This window comes from Anneissia japonica, unplaced genomic scaffold (genome assembly GCF_011630105.1).
Source record: "Anneissia japonica isolate Jap-2015-1 unplaced genomic scaffold, ASM1163010v1 scaffold737_len1565949_cov176, whole genome shotgun sequence".
NCBI classification, from domain to species: Eukaryota; Metazoa; Echinodermata; class Crinoidea; order Comatulida; family Comatulidae; genus Anneissia; species Anneissia japonica.
Window position 1 is genome coordinate 278,046 of NW_022741618.1, and position 22,707 is coordinate 300,752.

The window sequence follows — 22,707 nt, forward strand, 5'->3', positions numbered from 1 at the left end:
TAAGAGACAGGTATCATGCATAGGAACGTTGACGCCTGCAAGGCTCTGGTTAAGTAAACATGCTCGCATAACTATTCATTCAAAAATTCAGGATCTACTGTATACATATCATCATGGGTCCTGATTGTAGTTTAATTTTAAAAGTATTCTTGGTTTTTTAAAAGGGAAAAGTATAGTAGGTTAGATTTTTGTGGGTTAAATGTGTTCACTGATAGCAGTTTTCACCTTGGGAAATCTCACCTAAGCCAAAGCCCTTCCTGTGGCCTACTTTTCCTAATCCTCGAGGAGGATGTAAACAAGAAAAAATATTCTGTATCTTGACATACGTTGTACCTTTATGGAAGTAAATATCAATAATTAGTTTAATTTCATCTTCAGATGATGCACGTTTCAAATTGATGATTTATTTATAGGGAAAAAAAATGTAAGAATTTTATCTCTGATTTTTACATTTCAAACTAAGGCATCAATTTGATTAACATAATCCTGTTCAAAATTGGCAAACTGTAGTGAGTTGAGAAATGTTTTATAACCTCAGTAATGTAAAGCCCTATTCAGACATCAAGTTTTATTTTACAAAAACATGTGACATTCCTAAATATGGTCATGATTACATCACATCATGACCATATTTAGGTATATCATGACTATATATGGGCATACAATACAACAGTTTTTTGTTAAAGAAAATTTGATAGTTTGGACAAGGCCTAAAATTCAAATTTTATTAAAATGCATAAATGTTTACTAATCCCTTACTTTTACTTTTGTTTAGTTTTCCACTTTTTTTTTTCATTTCTGCTTTCGCCATCATTATAAGACATATAGGGCACATACTGTATCAATTGCTTCAAGTACTGTCAAAGCACTTTTTGTCTGGTCACTGGACCAGTCAGACCGTACATAACATGTAACCAATGTGGAAGTTCATCCACTTGTGGAGTATTTTTAGTTAGGCATGTAATTCAGTACTACTGTGTCATTTTCATTCTTAATCATTCACCTCCTACCCATTTACACTTGTAGGTGGGTGGGTAAACGTACTGTAGATAAAGTGTCTTCACTAAGAACAAAAGCAGTGAAACCAGCAGCGAACTCACAAACTCAAAATTTAGTCTTGTACATTTGTTTTACTTTTGCCATGCATCAATACAATATTAGAAAAAAGTAGCATATATGGATAAAAGAAAAAAAAAAACCAATTGCAATTTAATTAATAAAGAAATGTGCATTTTCGGAGTAAGAGGTCTTACTAAACCTTGTTTTGCTTTTATGCCGTAGTCATACAAACAAAATATATGAGTGAAGCCACCTGAGGTTAATGTGGCAAAAAATAAAATTGCTTATTATTTTCAAACTATAAAATATATAGCCAGTATTAATTATAAATTTGATTCTTTTTTGGAAACTTGGGAAGATTTATTGAATGTTTAATTTACATTATGTAATTTGTTTTCTCTTTTACTACTGTATGTCTGTTTTAAATATTATTTTGAATAAAGTGAAAGAAAGAGAGCGAAAAAAAAAAACCCATTTAGTCATCTCTCTCCCTTTCTGCATTTACACTCTTTTCTGCTTTGGTGCTTTTCCCTTGGAAGATTTTTGTATAGTGCTGATACAGATGGTCACTATACTGTGCACCATGCATCATATACCAACAAGTGGAATAAAACTATAGAACGGAGAAATTACATAAATTATACTGCTGTTTGAGATATTTCTCCCCTCCCCCCCCCCCCCCCACCTCCCCCCCCCCTATCGACTATATTATAAAGAAACATTTTATAGCTTGCAATTAGGAGTTTTCCCCCATTCCATGAGCTTTAGTATGCTTAGCATAAATCATACATTGAATAGCTCAAAAAACGTGCAGGTTGTGAGGAGGGAGGTTTAATAGAAACATTTGATAGCATGCAATAAAAAATTTTCTCCTAAACTACAATAATGGATTTTTTTAAGAATGTCAGTAAAACTTAACAACTGACCAATGAGAATAGGGCCAAGTATACACGTTTGTCCCAGAAACATGTGTTGTCTAAAAATTGCACGCTCTCGTTTTGTGGGGCCGTAGCAATGATATATAAAAGGGTGGGCCTTTAATGGAAAGGATTAGATTGTGTGCCTGATAAAACATCAGAAAATTCTGCTACTCTTTGAACTTTCTTGCAGTGCCGCTGATGTGATGTAATTTCCTCTGTTACAGTTTCATCGGCACCAGCGTAAACCCCGTCATCTAAGATTGCTATTGAAGCAAGCCACATTTAGATGGCTTTGTTAGATATGTCTTCATTATTTCTTATCAATCCTTAAGCTAATGAATTCTGCTTGATTACTTCGCTATATCTACAGACATGATTAATAACCTATATATAGTAATAGGTTGAATCAAAGGAAAAAGTGCAAAATTATTGTTTAAATTCGGATCATTAGTGTATACTATGAAAATACGAAACGTCTTCGGCTTTCTAGGCTAATTTTTAGTATTATTTATTTGTCGAAATGATAATTAAGAATATTCTCAGGATGAGAAGGCTAATGACAAAAATTATTGATAGAACATTAAATTTCATATTTGCAAAGTATTAATAGAAATAGGTACTTTTATACTTAAACCTTACAGTACTTTACTTCTTAGAAGGTGAGCATCTTAAACCACCAAGCGATAGTGAGTGAGTGATCATAATTAATATAGGTGTATATTTTCTAACATTGAATTTCATTATGTGGAATAAATTCAGAGGTAATCTCGGTCAATTCTATCTCTGATGCAATGTGGGTATCCATTTTTTGTATAATTTTTTCCAGATCCAGAACCTGCAAAAAAATAGATTGAAATATTGCGTGTTCACTATTATACTTGATGTAGGTTGTGTTCACACACACCACAGTTAGTAGGATCCAGGTAACATTGCGCTCACCGTTGCATCCAGATATCAAGGAGGGTGTACGGAAAAAATGGCCCCTGAGAGAATGGCCCCGGAAAAAGTATTCTTTAGAGCATTTGCTAACCATTTAGACAAAATTCTCAAGTTTAATTTCAATCAATTTGGTATAGTTTACTGGGAATTATGATGATATTTACTCCAATAACAAGGGACCCCTGCAATAGCAATCTCCATGTAAAACAGCGCTGTGCCAGTCGATTGTTTATATCCAACACCCAAGTTAGGTCACGTGGCGCCCGTCACTGAATCGGTCTATTGAATCAACATATATTATTATATGCATTTTTTAAAACTCAAATAATTTAGTTTTTATAAATGATTCCATAGATTTCAATTTTTGCTATTTTTATTAGTTAGAAGATTTAAAAAAAAAATCAATTTTATTACTGAATTTTATCACAGGGGCCATTTATTGATTTACTGTATTGATTCAATTCTTGCTACTTTACAGCATTTAAATAAGCCTTTGTTAAGATTTAAATAAAAAATGATTTTTAAATTACTGAATTTTATCCGTGTGGCTATTTTTACCGACCTGTCATTTGGGGCCATTTTTACCAGGGCCATTATTTCAGGTGGCTTTTTTTCCAGGACCAATTTTCCTACAACCCATAACCATCAACCATTATGGTAGGATAACTTCCAACTAAATTGGAAATGTACGTCTGATTGGTTATAGAAATGATCATATTCACTTGTTTATGTTATTAGCTGAATAATGAATGAACTTGCTAACCGATAGGTTATCCACTTCCTGGGAACGGTTAGAGCAAGCCGATCAGGTATTCATCCACGCACGCTTATGTTTTGTGTTAACGTTTAGCTCCCTATCTGGATATTAAAGATGTACTGTCCCTTGCAAAAAACAAAAAAAAATCATAAAAATCATTTTTGAAATTTACTTGCCCATTTTGAAGTAACATAAAAACTATCGACTTGAACATAGAAATCAGTGTATTTAAAAAATGCTTACCCATAAAAACCATCATTTTACAGCGAAACAATGATTGAAACACTTCCAGTCACTGGAAGTGTTTTATTATCTTTATTATAATTATCCAGTTAAAAAATCAGGGAACACATTTTTTTAAATTAAATAATGTCTATGCTCAAGTTAATAATTTGTATATTACTGCAAAGTGAGCAAGTTAATTTAAAAATTGTTTTTTTTTTAAAATTTTGGTCATTTTCAAGGGACAGTACATCTTTAAGAGTTGTGAACCTACCTTAAATATTAATTTGTTTATGTTTATAAAGTAGAAATAATGTAATTATTCATTTGAATGATAATAGCTACTGTTTGAAGGGAAACTAAGAGATAATAATATGATGGAGAGAATGACTGGTCAGCGGTATGTCTTCAACAGTCCTAAGAAAAATGGATATCCATGTGTGCTATACTGTACTGTACCATCTTCTCTAAAATCGAATGCATGTGTTTTGTAAAGGTTAAATGTCAATTGTCTTTGAAAGGTCAAATGTAGGCTGTACTTTTGTTTGATGTCATTTAATAATTGGAGCCAGTGTCATCTGGATTGCTTTCCTTTCAGGATAATTTCCTCATCAGCATACAGTAGGGGTTTATTTTAAACCGATAGGACATCCACTTCCTGGGAACAGTTAGAGCTAGCCGATCAGGCATTCTCACACGTGCTTATGGTTCGCCGCTAGCACCCTATCTGGATATTAAGGAACTAGTGTGAACCTTACCTTAAATAATTTGTTTATAGTAATGTTTAAAAGTAGAAATAATGCAATTATTCGTTTGAATAACAAAAACCACTGTTTGAAAGGAAACTATAAAGTACTCGGAAATTCCAGTAACTCAATTAGAGATAATGTAGATAATATGATGGAGACAATGACTGGTACTGTAGGTATGTCTTTACCAGTCCTAGAAAAATGGATCCATGTATACTTTATCCATCTTCTAGAAAATCGAATACATGTGTTTTATAAAGTCAAATGTCAATAGTCTTTGAATGGTCAAATGTAAGTGTACTTTCGTTTGATGTTTTATTTAGTTTGGAGCCAGTGTCATCTGCGTTGGTTTCCTTTCAGAATAATTTCCTCATTAGCATTACACTAGGGGTTTATTTTAAACTTCAGACCTACAGTCTGGCATGGCTTAAAGTTTTGGTATGTATAGTTTTGGAAATTGGTAGTAGCTGAATAATACTCTTGCCCTTGTTTCCCAGAGGAGTTTGTTACTTTGTGACCCAAAAATGTCTGGCTATTATAAGCTAAGCTTAGGGAGTCCCCTAGCTAGGCCTACCGTAAGCCTACAGCAAAATCCCAAAGCACTAACATTTTTTAATACCCCAAAATGAGACGCATCCTATTGTAACTTGCTGCCTTCAAAAGTCGCAAAAATGGCACGTACATATTAAAGATACGTTTATTTTTTAAACTCATAAAATGTAGGGGAAAAAAAACCGATCATAGAAATCCAAAAGTTTCCTACGTGTTTTTACTTATGTGTAGTGTGAGCGACGTGTAGTTAGCGAGATATGCATTTCATCCACATGTCATAAATGATGACGTATACATCACGCTAAACTGTATGCGTTTGAATGCGAAACTTCCCTAATTATGTTATCTTTTACAGTATGTAGTAATAGTTTACATTCAGTACATAGAGTATTTGCGTAGGTAGAGGTTTGCAGAACTTCCCTCTAGATTCTGTAAACATTTAAAACAATGTCAGTATAATGTACCTCTAGTTTCTAGGCATGTGTACTTAAATAAGAAGGCAATGATGGCAATTTGGTGATTATATTACACTGTAAAAAAGAATTTCCTTTGTAATAACTTCTATAAAGCATTGTCACAGAATGTTGTTGACTTTAGCCTTGCTCGCTAATCTAAAATAAAATATAGGCAAATCTAACTTTTCTTTGCTTATGAAAAGACCTGATTAAGTAGCTAGTAACTCCCATATTTACAATACACAAAAAATACAGAAACTGCAATAATATATTGGGGGGAGGGGGTATCTAAAATTTGAAGCAAGGGAGTTTAAAATTTGTCCCAGAAAAATGCAAAAAAGAAAGGATGTTCCAAAAAACTTCAATGATAATTCCCAGATAGCCAGAAATGAGCATTCCTGTTTTCTGAGGTATCTTTAAAGAATTTTTTAAGTTCTTCAAAATTAAAGGTCTTTCCCTCTTCGTGTGATTTTATCTCATTCTTAAATAATTAGGCATATTAATGTGTCTATGCATACAGAAAAAAAAATCAAACACATAGACAATTTAGTATTTTATTTCGAAGATCCCAAAAAAGAGATCTTGCTAAATCAAGTACTGTATAGTTTGAATTCAGGCTCTGGTTATAATAAGCATGGTCGAACCAAAACAGTGTTTTTTAACTTTATGTTATTTAATTGAAGGCTAGCTAAGCCTAGCCATTCCAATCTGTCGCTTACGCCTAAGTAGTTTAGCATGCCTTTTGTATGCCAGGACTCAGTACGGTACAGTGGCGATCCAGGAATTTGAAATAGAGGGGGCTCACAAATGGAGGGTCCAGACCACCTCAGTCCCACCGTGGTTATGGGCTGAGGTACTGGTAGGAAAATTTATGATTCACACATCTAGATGAATGGAAATAGCACTCTCAGACATAAATTTGGTTATAAAAGTAGCCTGGGCCCCTTGAATCGGCCAACTGCAGTATTTTTTATTTACATTTCATCACGGGTGGAGTGGGGTTTCATCCGAAATCTACTGAACCACTTCTGGATCTGCCACTGTGCATGCAATCGACACATAAGAACAATTTAAGAGAGAGTTTATCATCTATTTTTTAAAGTACATGATATTTATGCTACGTTTGACCAAAGATATGAAATGAGATTTAGAAACGAGCAAAGGCACTCACATTAAACGGTAAGTATAACTCGGTGATCAATAAATGTTATTATTATCGTCATTACCAATATTATACTACATGAATCTTTATGTGGAACAGCATTAAAATTCAAGGCCACAACATTCAGTTTAACAAATTTAAACCTTAAAGCCTGAGTAGTTTAATATGTAGTTCAGTTCCTATTAATTTATTCTATTTGTTAATATTCAAAGAGGAATACACTATACAAGTAGACCAATTTATATTGTAGATACATTATTGCATGGTGGGTAGAATGCTTACTGATGGAGTAATTACAAAATGAACATTACTTAGGAACTATATTTTTAATTGTAATTTTACATTCATTGATTAAGATAAAATTATGTAACAAAATTAATCTTGAATAGAATATGTAATTAGTCATGTTTCATTGAGCAGGCTTGTTAATAAGATAGTTTTCTAAGCATGGACAATTACAAACAAAATTTGACAGCTAAATAATGCAACTAATTGTCCTTGATAAATAAACTAATTTGTATGAATAAGTTAGTGCTAGAAGGCTTGTGGATTTAAGAGGGACAGAATAATACCGTAACTTATTACTTAATTGCGATTGCATAATCACCTAAATCTAGCTCACACAATAAACACCTGATTGTTGTCCCTTATGGTTATATCTTAATGATTATGCATACATTTTAATGTATTACGCATGTATGGCATGTATTATTCAAAAATCGCAAGTTGTTCTCGGGTGGGACTCGAACCCAAGATCTCCAGATCACTAGCCTGGCATCATACCTCTAGACCACCGAGCTTGCGCCTTTATAGCTGCTAAGCAAAACATCAAATTACAAAATTTATTTATCATTCAAGTGATGTACTCTCTAGTGTTTGTCGGTTTCACTTCCCATGTCAGTGCAGTTACAGCGTCATTTTGAGGTGAATTGTTTTCTCATCTTTTCAGCAAGCCACACCAGTTGGTCATCGTAGTTTACCTCAACATTAGGGCCTCATTTAAAGTTGTTTATAGAATAAATTATTTTTCTCTTTTTTAGCTAGCAACATAAATTTGTCTCATCATGAAGGTCTCAGTTTCAACTTTTATTTTTTATAAAGCAAATTGTTTTTCTCATTTTTTCCATTAGCCAGTGTCACATTAGTTTATCTTTTGAAAGCCTCAGTTACTTTACAGTTACTTTTTATGGTGTAATATATTTTTCTCCTCCCTATATTCCACTAAACAGGAATATAGTTATGGTGGGTGGGGGCCACCCAGCCTTGAATTTTTCCACCCAGTCTAAAGCCAATTTCATGGCCCTCCACCCACCTCTATTGACCTGCTTGCCCTTCCTTAAAATCCACAGATTATCAATGTTATCACCTACCAAGCCTAAAAATGTCTACTATTCATCCTTTGTAACCCTGCAACTAGTTGGATCTCATTTGAAAATGTCTATAATTTTTTATGAACATGATGTCAAAGATTTCTGTTAAACTACGAGTGGTTCCTGGTGTTGGTTCTTATATATCGTATGATTTCATTTTCTAAAAATAGAATTTTAAGATGTATAATGAATGAACATGGCAAAATTATACTACAATACACACATTATTATTATTATTATTATTATTATTATATAGTACAATATGCATATTGTTATAGATTGATTTGGTTGAGTCTAGGCAGAGTATGATATTGAGAGTGTTTAAACCTGTGAATTCATTGAGGTTGATTTCTCTATTAAATTTCTTTGATTTATCGGCATTGTGTTGACTCAGTGAATAGAAATGGAGGCATTGATCATTGGAGCCAATGACGTCAATTGGGTACGGCATTCAGGAAGTATTTTAAACAAGAAAACTTATCTGTTTTACTTGGCTCCTTTTTCGTTGCTTTCCTTGACATCTGTAACACAGCTTCTAGCCGTAACATGTAACAGTTCAGACTGCAGAGTGAACGCACTATTGTAGGCCACTTGTAGTTGTAGACATATGAAGTTAACTTGCGTATGCCTACATTTAATGCCCTAAAGTCCCTAGCCATTACTATGATATGAACAAAGGCAAGTACATTCTCCAGGGGAATAGAATTTTATTGCTATATGCATATATCCTGTATGCTGTAGAACTAAAAAAAACATCCTCACAAAATATAAACTTTGATTGTTGGAAGCCCAGTTGATTTATACCTATATATTTAAGTTTACATATAAATTTACTCTGATTAGATCTCTTGGTCTGTATTAATCTTGGATTTAACTGTATCAAGATTTGAACACAAAGAAACACTTTTTGCTTGGCCTTTTTTTAGCCATTGGCTATTGATGTTTCAATAACATCTTTTGTAAACTTCTGTACTTTTGTTAGTAATTTCAATTGTTTTGCAAAGTTTGTTGAAAATATAAAGTATGCTATGAGGAAGTACTTTTTGTATGATAATTGCACTGTAGTATTGGAAGTACACACTAATAAAATTCATAGGTTAAGTGCAAAATGATGTCAGCATTTTATTACCGGTACCGATATCTGATTACCTCCGCCAAGGAGTTATGCATCCATCACTGTCAGTCGGTCTGTCTGTCTGTTAGCAGGATTATGCAAAAATTCATGAATGGATTACCATAATATTTACCGGAGTGGTACATATTGATCTAAAGAAGAGTTGATTAATTTTTGGGGTAAATAGGTCAAAGGTCAAGGTCCAGAAAAAGTTTCTGAAACTTCCTGAGCGTAAAAGAAAATCTTTGTATGTAATACTACATAATATACAATTATGCTAAATAATATGGCAATTAATGTGAATGCCGAGGATGTTATTCTTTTAAATTTTATTTCTCTACATCATACTATGAAATAAGATTTACATATATTTCAAAATTTTTCTGTTCGATTCTGTGCAGTATGTATTTCAGTAACTTCATGATGAACTTAATGTAGTTTTTAAAAATGAGCTGACAAATATATTAGAAGGTCATCATTCGGACAAGAGTTGTTTGCTGCCCCCTTAGGAGACAGAAGCAAACATTTTAGTTTATTATTGTTTTTTAAGATTTACTATGTTGCTACCCACAATTCAGTGCAAGGTTGTGCAGATATCTGCATTTGTTTCATGAGTGATCATCATTTTGTTTTGCCAGGTTTCTGTAGCATCTGACTTAAAAAATTATCCATTTATTATTTTTCACACAGTTTAGGATAATTAACCTATCATTTTTGTAAAGGTTAACCATATTTCATGTGTTATGTTGGATTTATAGCGCTTTAGTTTTATAGTCTCCAAGCGCTAGGTCTGAAGTTGCTCTTACACTAATTTGCTTCTCCCTTATGGTCTCTTTGAGCTACCAGGTAAATCGGTACCAGCTACTTGTCTGTCCTCAACAGGCGGTGTATAAGCCTGTACATCCGAGAAACCCCTTACTCATCTTGAACGATGTACAGTACAGGGTTTTGTAAAGTGCACACGAGCCAAATTTTGTACATTGGACTTCGTATTATGTATAATTTATAGTTCTTATTCAAGAAGATTTGTTCAACCACCAGAACCATAAGCAAATGTGCTATTTCAACCAATGCCGATATTATGGCAATGTGTTGTGGTGCCCTTGGCTTAACTACAGCATTCGGCTATTTGACTCGTTCTATTATACAATATGCTATGGACACATGACAAAATATATTATGAAATGATTTTTTATGTTTGGTATATAATCTTAAATGCTTTTAATTATTATTCTTTCCTCTTCCCCAGATGATAACTTTACTAGTATATGTGAGCAACAGCCAATCGGGAAGAAGCTCTTTAGGATGTTCTGCAAAACAAAACCAGAATTGTGTAAAATAATATCATTCTTAGATCAAGTTGTAAGTAATTATTTGTTCAAAAAGTGTTCTAATGCTTTTTTTTTTAATGCTTTTTTTTTGGATGCTAGAAAGTCATTATGTGGTTGGTGCTTCCTTTCGTCAGAGTGCCGGGGATTCGTTGGAATGCAAGAAGTACTTCCACAAAGGGGCGTGGCCTTTAAAAGATTCGAGCAATGCGTACAAGTTTCTAAATTATGTGTAGGGTGCCCCGTATTTCGTGGCAGTACTTTTAGCGTTCCATTGCCTGCATACCTTGCTGTATACAAAATCAGAGCAGTCGGACCTCTTGCAGTTTTATACTCTTTGCTTTCCAGTGGTTCCAAATATAACCCTTATTCCCGCAAGTCTGGAGATAGTAAGTGAGGTCTTCTGGTGGCTGGAGCTTTATTATAATTTATAATATTTTTTTATATGATAATTCATGGAAATGTGTTGTATGATGATTTATGAAAATTTTAGGATAACATATGATAATTTATGTTATAATGTATGATAATTTATGAGAATTATTTGTTATGGGTGCTATTGTTAAATGTTCCTTTCTGATAATTTTTAAAATATAATTTTCTTTTAGGATCTTTATGAAATTTCAGCAAAAGAAGTTAGGACAGAGAAAGCAAAGGACATTTATTCCAATTATCTTAAGGTTTGTATGAAAAGTTACATTGAAGCTATATATAAAATTAACAATTCCTAGGTTTTATTAGTATTTGCAAAAGATTTTTAGGTTAATATATAAAGTAAATTTTTGCCGAGCCACTAGGAATCATAAATCTGGAGCTTATCCTCAGGGAGTGAGTGTGATACTTGCCCTGGGTGGGACGCTGGTCGTCCATAGGTTACTCCCAGTAATTTGCTGGTACCCATTGATGCAGCTGGATAGACTGAAGCAATGTAAATAAAGTGCCTTGCTCACGGACACAAACGAAATATACAGTGAAGGATTAAATCCATGGCCTCGAGGTTGGGAAACCAAACCATCCCAATGCGCCAAACCACTTTTACAGGTAAATATACACAGTACTCCATATTATCGTAATGTAGGAATTTTTAGGATTTTTTTCATGTAATTTAGTTTCAATGTATTTTATGGAATATTGCTATAAAGTTTTTTTGGAGATCACCTGCTGGCTAATACACCTTATGTCGCCATACCCCCCTGCTACACACAGAAGCCCAAAGTTTTCATGCTTTCAAAGGTCCGTGAAATGTGATATAATATGAACCAGCCAGGAAATAGTGTGCTTAGACCGAACTTGTCAACGGCTGCTTGTGAGTTATTGTGGACAGAAATCAATAGACTGTAATAGTTTATCAACATTAGAGAAAGTAATTCGCTTACTCTGAATAGGTTCTGCAGTAGTTGCCATTGAAATATCATTTCCGACCATGTGTTTCTCACAGATACGATTGATCTTTTCCTTGTTACTTTTTATACTCAATCTGAAGTAATTATCTCTTTAAGACGCTCTAGTTTTAACAGTGTCAGCAAACTGAAAGATATGTATTTATGAAGATATTAAGATTATTAAAATCAAGGGTACAGGAATGATTTTTAAGCCTTAAATCATTGAATTCACTGAAACTTTAATAACGCAACCTTTACATCATTCTAGGTATGTAGTATTATTTTATGAATCAAAATATATCAATATGCACGATAAGTAATATGTTACATCTTGATATATTTTGGATCATAAAAGCAGAACTACATGTCTAGTAAATTTGGATCCAATTAATCTTTTTAATGAGCTCTTACAACCTTACATCATTTCAATACTATACATAGAACCAAACAACCCATGTTTCCATATCCATATTTTTTAAGGGGAGAATATAGCTCTCTTTTTCTATCTTCACAACGATAACCATCGTGCAAACTTTTAGGCCTTGACCAGACTTAGAAACAGGTATCTATTACAAGGATGTTTTGGTTTCAGCAGGATTTTATGCGTGTTTGTCTCATGAAAAATTGATCCAATTTTTATTTACCATCAAACGTGCCGAAGAGAGCAATGTTGATTCTGGTTTCCTGGCTTTTCTTCTGCTTTTGTAAGCATATAGGGATATTATTAGCAATGCTATTTATATAATGATTGCTTATGCCCCTGAATGAGCTTATTCCTTATCACTAACAGCTGAAGCTAATGATTATGAAAGCTTTCTACTGTGTAACTATGGCTACTATAAACATAGCTGCCGCCGCGTTCAGTAGTAATTTTTCAGTGGCTGAGTGTTCGAGCTTGATCAATTATTGACAATGATGTGCAGTCTCGATGCTAAAAATGATTAGATTTGCAAATGAGGGTTCCAAAAATAACTTAATTAGATAATTAATGTTCATTGATTCAGTTCCATTAGTCTCTCACTAAATCATTTCCTCTGAAAGTTAGAACCATTTTGATGATCTGCTTATTTTTGCTCATGTTTCGCAAGTTAAAGCATGATTTTGAAAAGTTTAGGATTAATAAGTCAACGTGGAGTACTTATTTACTATTTTGAGACCATTTTTGATTTAACACCCAATGTGGGATTGTGACTTGCGAGTTGAAGGAAGTGTTCACTATAGGTAAATGATCGAAGCTCATTCATATTCTGTGTTCACGTTTTTCAATGGCATTGATGATTACAATGTTGATATTAATAAATATGATATGAATTGAAGCTATGGCTTGTATTACCCTTTTAATATCTCCCACATTTCACTGTTGACAGTTCATAAAAATATTCTAGCGTACTTATTAATAAGCACCTGCTCGTCAAGAGCAAACATTCGGAATAAATGCTTTTTGAAATTATAAGTTATGAAAAGTCTATTTCTTTTGAGGCAATTCTAAGATAAAATACCAAACAAAAACCATAAATTTTGTTTTTCAAAATAAGCATTCTTTACTGTTTTTAGAGATAACACAACTGAAGTAAAATAGTATAAATATGAACTATGTCCTAAATTATTATTTTTTTTAAATTTTAAATATTAATGATTTTAAATTTAATTTTTTGGTGTGCAATTTTGGACCCCGTTGGAAATGGGCTGGACTCCGGCCTAATGGACGCTCCTGATGCTCATTAATTTTTACTTTTCTTGTTCTCAAATCTTTTTTATTTTTTTTGTGTTGAGCATGTTGAGCAACGAATAAATTCAATAAATCAATCAACATGTTTATGTTTTCCAGTTTTAACATTGACAAGTCATTTTAAAAAATGAGAAGGATCTGTCAAACAAAGAAGGGACAAGTTTTTATAAACAACAAATAATAGACAATTACAAAAAAAACAAAAAGTTCTCACTAACTTAGCGACAATAAACCAGCGAAGACAGAGAACACAAAGCAGAATTTAAAATATGCACAAAAAATATTCATAATTTTATTTTCTCACAAAACAAATTAAGGTGGAAGCCAACAATGGGAAATTATCCCTTTAAAAACCATTAAACGTATCACTTAATCTAAAACTAACTACAAATACAATATATTTTTTGTTCACCTTGAATATCATAATCAAATGTATTTGATTTTGATTACTATATTGTTTTTGACAAAGAATCAAATATCAAACAAATATATATAAAAATATATATTTTATAAAATCCATAATTGATTCAATGAGTCCTTTTGAAAAACAAGTAATTTATTAGAACAGCATTTTTTTATTTTATATTATTCATTCCTGTAATCATAATTTCAGTTGCATTTTATATTTTAGATTAATTTTGTGATACACTGGATCTTCATTTTGAATATATATCAGTTCATGAATTACAAATGACTGCACTTGAAACAGATATGTATCACAAAATATAGTACGTATTAGATTCTTATGGTTAGAGTTGGGAGTGAGGCCGAGATGCTGATATGAATAACAATTTGCTGTAAATTAAGAACATCCATTTAAGATTCCTAATATTCATGTTGCTGGTCGCAATTGTTTTAAACAACGTTTAAAGTTTTTTTTTTAGCTTGGTAATGAATATTTGAACGCCCAATCTAACAGGCCATTTTTACCATTGTAAACAAGAAAATAAAATAACATATACAGTAATCTATCTGGTTCTGAGCTTACTTTCAGTCAAGTACAGAATTTGTAGCCTGTCCCATTTAGGTTATGTGGTTTGAATAAACGTCCTCCTCGAATAAACTCTCTAGAGCCTCACTTGGAATAAATACCTCCCTAGAATAAATGCCTCAAGATATTTATTCTTTTCTTTAAATAAATGCCCCCCCCCCCCCCCCCCCCAAATGACTGTAAACAAATCTAATGGAAGCAAAATCTCAACACATTCTATAAATGTTCAACTCATCAGTCTTTATGATCAAGGAATAAAACATTTTGGCGGTAATTATGTGTTGCCAGTTCCACATTTATAGTGAAATTAAGGGCCGTTTATTTGAGTATAAATGTATCCATTTTACACCAATAAAATAAACCAATCGGATGAATGCTTACTCTAATTGGCAATGGCATGCAAGCACTGCATCAGTGGAAACTACTACATGGATTGCAAGCATGTTTACATTTACAACATTTTTAAATTGTCCTGTGACCAAGTTCTATGATTGGGCAGTTAATTTATAACCTGCTTTGCATAGAGTACTACAGTCTTACATCACGATACCACCTGTCTCATAATAATGTTAGATTTATATAGTGCACACTGCCTTTGAGCTTTACACAGGAATAATAGAAAATAGTAATATAACTTAATTTGTTTCTTACAGGGTAACAACAGACTAGCGCCTTTGGTTGAGGAGAACACAGATCACTGTGAAGGTGCTTTGAATTCTAATGATTCGCCTAGTAAAGAGCTGTTCCATCATTATGCAGTGTAAGTAAGGTATCAGAAGGCAGGGCTAGTAGCATCTGCAGGGGTGAATTTAGGGGGGAGGCCCGGGCCGGCAGTAGGCCACCTTTTAGAAAGTAAAAAAAAAAAAAGAAAGAAAAATAATGATCACCCATAACGCCTCAAAGGTTATTTTCGGGCACCTAGAAAACAAAAATTTTGTGAGTGTATGCCCCGTACCCCCTCAGGTAGTATTGTCTTAATCGGCCCCAATTTTCAGCCCCTCTCTCTATCTGACATCTCTAGATCCCTCTGATTGGGTGGGGTAATTAGGAGCCTAGGGCCATGTAGAACTTGAGGCCATGTGGAGTCTTGAGCTGTTAGGATTCTGGGTCTGTTGAAAGCCTGGTGCCGTCGGGAATCTGAGGGCCGTCACGAGGCTGGGCCATCAAGAATCTGAAGCTATCAGAAGTGTGGACTGCAAGGGAGATGTGCAGTCACAGCTCGAACCATGAGGAGGGAAACAGATTTTTAATAAGTGCTGAAGCTAAGTGGTTGTTGCCATAAGGAATGTTTTTGATGAATTGACAGAATTTGGTCTATGCAAAAAATCCAGCATATGTTATACACTTAATTTAATAAAGACAAGCCAATTCTGACTTAAGATTGACTAAAACTTATCAATTAGAAATATATACATTCATTATAAAATTTATTCATAATTAAAATACAATAAGATATGCTATAAAATTAATTGGTTGACCCAATAGTATGTCATGATATCATGCCTTATATAATCACAGAAGCAAACAGATTCAAGCAGCCTGTAAAACACAAAAATTGAACTAAAGAACTACAGGCAAGTCTAATAAAATAAAAGTTATAGCAATTTAATTATTCACCATAACAGATTGATACAAAGTGAATATCTGGTTTACAAATTTTGCAACCCTAAACAGTGGTTGCCATCACTCATTACAAATTCAAATCAATCACTCTAAGTAAAATCTGTAAAGGATGGATTGAATTGAATAATATCACTAGAAAATTGAGATCTGAGATCATAGTATATTATTCACAAATATTATGTGTAATCCACCAAGCAGTGAAATTCATCTATTCATATTACGTAGACTACATTTTTTGTTGTCAACCAGTGTTTTATGACACCCTTTTCCATCTGAGGAAAGAAGGTTTGGAAATGAACTGTGGCCTAATTTGAAGGGGGGGGGGGATAGAATTTGTACAGTGAGAGGTGTAAAAATAGGGCTTTAGCTGTTAATAAGGAGTGTGAGAATGTCGGTGCAGGAAAAAACTAGACTGATCATAAGAAGGCATAAGAGTATAATCGTATCGGAGGAAACTGGACTGTGGCCATTAGGAATGGGTGTTGGAGATGTGCAATCAAGAATTTGGACACTGAACTTCCATATATTAGTTAGCTAGAGTTCAAGAGATGTAAATAAACTGAACTGGCAAACCTAAAAAAAACTAGGAATGGGTGTTAGCCATGCCATTAGGAATGGGTGTTAGAGATGTGCTGTCAGTACTGGAAAAACTGGACTGATATATGTTAATTAGCAAGAGTTCAAGGGATGTACAGTCACAAACGAAATAAACTAAACTGGAAACATTATGAAGGGATGCAAGAGATGTATACCCGGATCAGGGACAACTGGCTTTTGTCCATTAGGAAGAAGTGTACAAGATGTACAATCAGGAATGGGGAAACTGGACCTGCATACATTTGGAAGTGCTGCAAGACATGTATAATTAAGACTGGAAAAAATGATGTATATATGATAGTCAAAAGGGGTGGAAGAGAGTTACAATTAAAACTGGGCTAAAGTATTACTTGTTATTCGATATAATGATTGATAGCACTTGGGCAGTGCATGTGTTTTACAGAGTTTTCGATGTGTAAATTCTGACATGAATATGGTAATGGGTGATTGATGATGATAGTTGACATAAAAATCTATATATCTTTTACAGATTTAAAACATGTACATAAATCATGCCTTATTATGTTGGTTTGCATGTTATTTAGTCACATCAGATCCCATCTCTTCATTAAAATCTAGAGTAAAACCTGATTAATGCTGACTTGTTGTAAACAGTTTTGCTGGTTACCAGTCACCATCATTAGTACAAATGTGGCTTGGTGTAAACAATACTTCATGTTTTTATTTGTATATTTTTATGGGATTTACCCACCACAAGACAATCTCTAATATAAGTGTGGGTTATAAATTCAAACAAATTGACATCAAAAAGCAAAGTAATTATATTCTTCTGATATGTTATTGTTTTGAGGTATACTTAAACTTCAATTCAGATTTTTTTTTATTGCTACTTAAGACATCAAGGGCTATTATCCATAAAAAAAAACAAAAAACTAAAAAAAAAACCAGTAAAATACAGAGAACCAAAAAAAAAAAAAAAAAAAAAAAACCCATATGCCTATTAAAAACTATGCATTAAGTTACTCCACTAAGGTCCTAGTGACCCGCATACACTACCCTAATCAAACTGTGCATCTAGGGGGAGGACATTACTCCGGTAAGGTCATAATGACCAAAAAAAAAAAAAATTAATTGCAGAAGGGAAATGCACTAAAAGAACTATAGAGACAAGGGGCATTGATCTTGTAGGGGTCAAATTAAATGAATGTTGTAGGCGGAGGAAATATTAGTTGGGTTGGATTACTTTTAATATGTGATGCTATTAAATATCATGAGATTTGAGTCAATTTAATACCAACAATAAAAAAAAAATTGATTGATATGCTGGATGGATATCCAATTTGTTTTATAATTTAAAACTCATCAGCATTTTCACATCTTCTTACTTAGCATTATTATTTTTGAAGAACAAAATGTGATAATAATGTCGTAATAGAATATAAACATTGCAGGGACGTTATGATATCTGGAATTGAATATGTCAATTTTCCACACTGAACATGTTTACTTCATGAAGTATACGAACTCTGATGAACTTTATTTCACTGTTAGTTAGCTGTAACTTGAGAGCCCTGTAACCTGTTTTCTCAGCTCAAGAATCCCTCTTCCCTCAGTTCAAGTTGTCCATTTTCCCTCAGCTCACGATGCCCCTTTTTCTTGCAGCTGAAGATGTCCCTTTTCCATCAGCTAAAGATGTCCCTCTTTCCTCAGTTCAAGTTGTCCCTTTTCCCTCAGCTCAAGACATCCCTCTTCCCTTAGCTCAAGATTTCCCTTTTCCCGTAGTTTAAGATGTCCTTCCTTCAGATCAGAATCCCTCTTCTCTCAGCTCAAGATGTCCCTTTTCCCTTATCTCAAGATGCCCCTCCTTCCTCAGCTCAAGATGTCCCTTTTCCATCTGCTGAAGATGTTCCTCTTCCCTCAGTACAAGTTGTCCCTTTTCCCTCAGCTCAAAACATCCCTCTTCCGTTAGCTCAAGATGTTCCTTTTCCCACAGCTTAAGATGTCCTTCCTTCAGATCAAGAATCCCTCTCCTCGGCTCAAGATGTCCCTTTTCCATCTGCTGAAGATGTCCCTCTTCCCTCAGCTCAAGATGTCCATTTTCCCTCAGCTTAAGACATCTCTTTCTTTACCCTGAGCTCAAGATGTCCCTCTTAAGAATGATTCTGTCATTGTGGAATGGTGTGAACATGAAGCTACTACTGTAAGTGCCTCTCTACTACGGCTGTTACAGTAGTTATGGACCACACCCATATGCAATTTAGCACAATGACGCTGCGAGTAATGGGTTATTCTGCTAACTTTTTGCTGTAGCATTATGTTATACAGAGTGAGATATTTTTTCTGCCTGAATAATATCCAGCCACCCATTGATGTAGCGAGTGGCTATATCATAATCGGATATCAACTTACGTATTGCCAAAACATTTTGCCTAATTGAAGCACAATCTTTTATGCTAAAAAAAATATTTTGGTTTACGAAATTGAATCATTTGAGAACTTAGGAGGGATTCATGTGACCTACCATTTCAACAAACCGTGTGACCACTCAGGGACCGAATCATTTGAATATAACCAATGACTGAATGAAGTCGCTCTTTGGGATATATATTTCTACTAATGAATGAAGTCACTATTTGGGATATTCAAGTCGAAATTTATCTAAGTCGAACAATATTTCAATGGCATTTTGGATTTCGACTTGGGCAAGTTCAACTGTATATATTTCCACTATCTTCCTTTCAGAATTGTACGTGAATATTTAATGGGTGAGCCGTTTAGGGAATACAAATCAAGTATGTACTATTCAAGGTTTTTACAGTGGAAGTATTTGGAGAAGTAAGTGGTATCCTTATTTTTAATGCCTGTAGACATCTTTAGGTTATACGTGCATTTCCTTTTTTCATAGGTTGTACAAACTTTATATGTACGTACTGTACATGCATGTATAAAAATCCATTTATATATATACAGATTAATATCAATTATACACTAGACATGCATGCAAATACAGTGGAACCTCCATTAAGGGGATACTCTCAGGACCAAAAAAAAGTATCCCCTGAATAGGGGTTGGCTATAGTTTTAAAGTTCGTTTCAAGGGCGAAAAAGTGTCCTCTAATAGGGGTGTAAAAAAAAACATTCAATTTAACGCATCTGGTAAATAGGTTTACCTTGTACCTTTACTAAAATTTGACTAGTAGTATTGTAGCATACATACAGGTAAGTATATCTATGATTTAGAATTTTATACGTGTCTAATTGTGCATTGTCTTTATGTTCTTTCAATTGTCTATGTTAATTATGTTATAAAAAGTACAAAAAAAGATAGCACAAGGCCAAAACTGCTTGTATCACAATAAAACTACTGCATACAAATATTTCACCTACAGTAGTAGAATACTATTTATAATTACATATTAACAAAATTCATTGACTTTTACATATAAATACTACACATTAGCCCAATTATATAATGAAAATATTTGAATACAAATATATGGTACTGTAACGAAGTTGTAGCGTAACAAAGTTGTAGCTGTAGAAAACTAAGGTTGGATGATAGACATTTTAAGGGTGGGTGGGTGATAACATTAATGAACTTTAAAATAGTAAGAGATAACAGTGGATTTTTAAGATGGGCAAGGAGGTTAAAAAAGATGTGTGGAGGGCCATAAAAACCTTAAGGCTGGGTGGCCCTGTACATCCCTGGTTGAGTTTGCTAATCTTACTTTAATACTCATTCTCATTTTCTAGCCAACCGGCCACTAAGAACACCTTCAGACAGTACCGAGTGCTTGGCAAAGGTGGATTTGGTGAGGTAAGTTCTCACACTTCCTTGATGGATTTGTCTATTTGTGAAGTGCTCCAATCACCATGGAAATGTGTTGTACAAATCATTATATTACATTGTATTATTTTAAGAATATAATTATACACATGGAGATCACTATCCTACAAGCTGCTTGTAGGATAATGAGAAAATAATGAATGTTGATGATGTGTGCGTAATTAAGGCCTGTAGATTATCTACGAGTATTCACACTAGGGGGCTAATGGGGTATGGGTCTTAATTGAGGGGAGGGGGGGCGCTACCTGAAGAAATAAGGTGATAATAATCAAGTAATTTTAACTACTTGACTGTAGTTTTTTGCTCATTATATTTTCAATGTGGGAATGTCTAGCTTTTTTGGGGTCATGCGCTTTACCTACCATCTGCTTCCCCTCCCCCTCCTCCCACACAGATGTGTTATTGATTGGTGCAGTATAGTTAATTGTGACAGACATTTTTGTGTTCACTAGGATATATTATGGTAATTCATTTTTTATTGGGATGGTTGTATATTTTGTTAAATTTTGGATTGGGCTAGAGTAAAACAGAATTAAAAAATAACCAAACTCAATTTTAGACTAAGATTCTAGTCTAGAATAACATAAATAAAACAGCCACTTAAAGCTTATTAGCTTATATCCTTCTGGAGTATAAAGCATGATTTTAGTAAAGTCTGTAAATATATTATTTTATGCACTTTCGTATGGACATTTGACATAAATATGCGATTTAGAACTATAAAATGGTTTATTATTGTGCTTTTTAAATATATCATAGTACTTCCAAATGCAAAATGAGAAGAGTATTTAAAATGAAAATTTTAAAAGTCATAGTGAAAATCACCAGCATATAAGGAGTCAAAGAAACTCTGTTATATTATTCATATGTTGCATGTTCTTTTTTAATGGAGATAGTCACTCCTAAAATACATTTAAAAAATCCCAACGTAAGGTTCTCTGTGAGCTAATGGCAAGACAGCACACACTAGAAACGAGATATACGCTTACATCTGTGAAATAACGTGTAGATTATTGGTCTTGACTCCTATTTCTAAAAGCCATCGATAGTAAGCGTACACAAACCGTGATCAAAAGGCCATCATCCTGCCAGCATTAAGTGCTGATTTTGATCAAGTTACACTGAATTCTTTGTTATACGATATCATGCTAGAAATATTGAATTTGATGTGAATAACAATTGGTAAACAACATCATCCATCCTATCAAGTTTGTTGTCAACTGTTTTTTCGATTAGATTTCACCTCGGTAGATTTTAAACTACCTGGTTAATGTGGTTCTCACAGAAGGCTCTGTACTTTCGACAGAGTTCAAATATTCAATCAGTTGAAACATATTCTATTCATCTGAGTTGATTAGAATGAGCTTATTTTAAATTCATTCTTCATTTATTTGAAATTCAATTTCAGTACAATATTACTAATTTCCATAATAGTTCAGAAAAAGGGCTATCATTAGGTATCATCAGAATTCAAATTTTCAACAATGAAACCAAACTAACAAATATTGCAACTCTTTTTAATTTATACAGTATAACCAAGTGTATTATTAATTACAATTGACTTAAGCTTTTAACTCAATTGGAGCTTTGTATGTTTTACGATAAAGCTAGGGAATTAGTCTTTTCTTCTTGATTGTTTATTTCTTGTTTTGCATGGACTGTGTTTCTTTTTACGAATATATATTTCTCTCCTTAGTATTTATTTTAAGATTTTTATTAAAACAATATTAACAAGGATATACCATTTAGCTCTTTATAACTGAAAGGCTGATATTAGTGCACCCTCTTAACGTCAAGAAATACATGATACAGTTGGTTCCTACAGGCAAAACTATTGAAAAAGAGAAATGTTTGTATCTGCTGTGTTCCTTGTAAATCTTCTATCTACTGATTGTGTATCTTTTTGCCTGTCTGTGTATGTGCTTATTTTTTTAATGCTTGTTTTGTGCG

The 22,707-nt window shown here is 33.5% G+C and overlaps 1 protein-coding gene across 1 annotated transcript in view; it reads left to right on the forward strand.

Annotated features, from left to right (window-relative positions):
- LOC117118831 (G protein-coupled receptor kinase 5-like) overlaps positions 1–22,707 on the forward strand; it is an 83,051-nt gene that overhangs the window by 28,871 nt on the left and 31,473 nt on the right. The window contains exons 3-7 of the mRNA XM_033263546.1: positions 10,549–10,661; positions 11,236–11,307; positions 15,383–15,489; positions 19,653–19,745; positions 20,664–20,727. Coding sequence (XP_033119437.1) covers positions 10,549–10,661; positions 11,236–11,307; positions 15,383–15,489; positions 19,653–19,745; positions 20,664–20,727 — 449 coding nt within the window. The remainder of the gene's footprint in view (positions 1–10,548; positions 10,662–11,235; positions 11,308–15,382; positions 15,490–19,652; positions 19,746–20,663; positions 20,728–22,707) is intronic.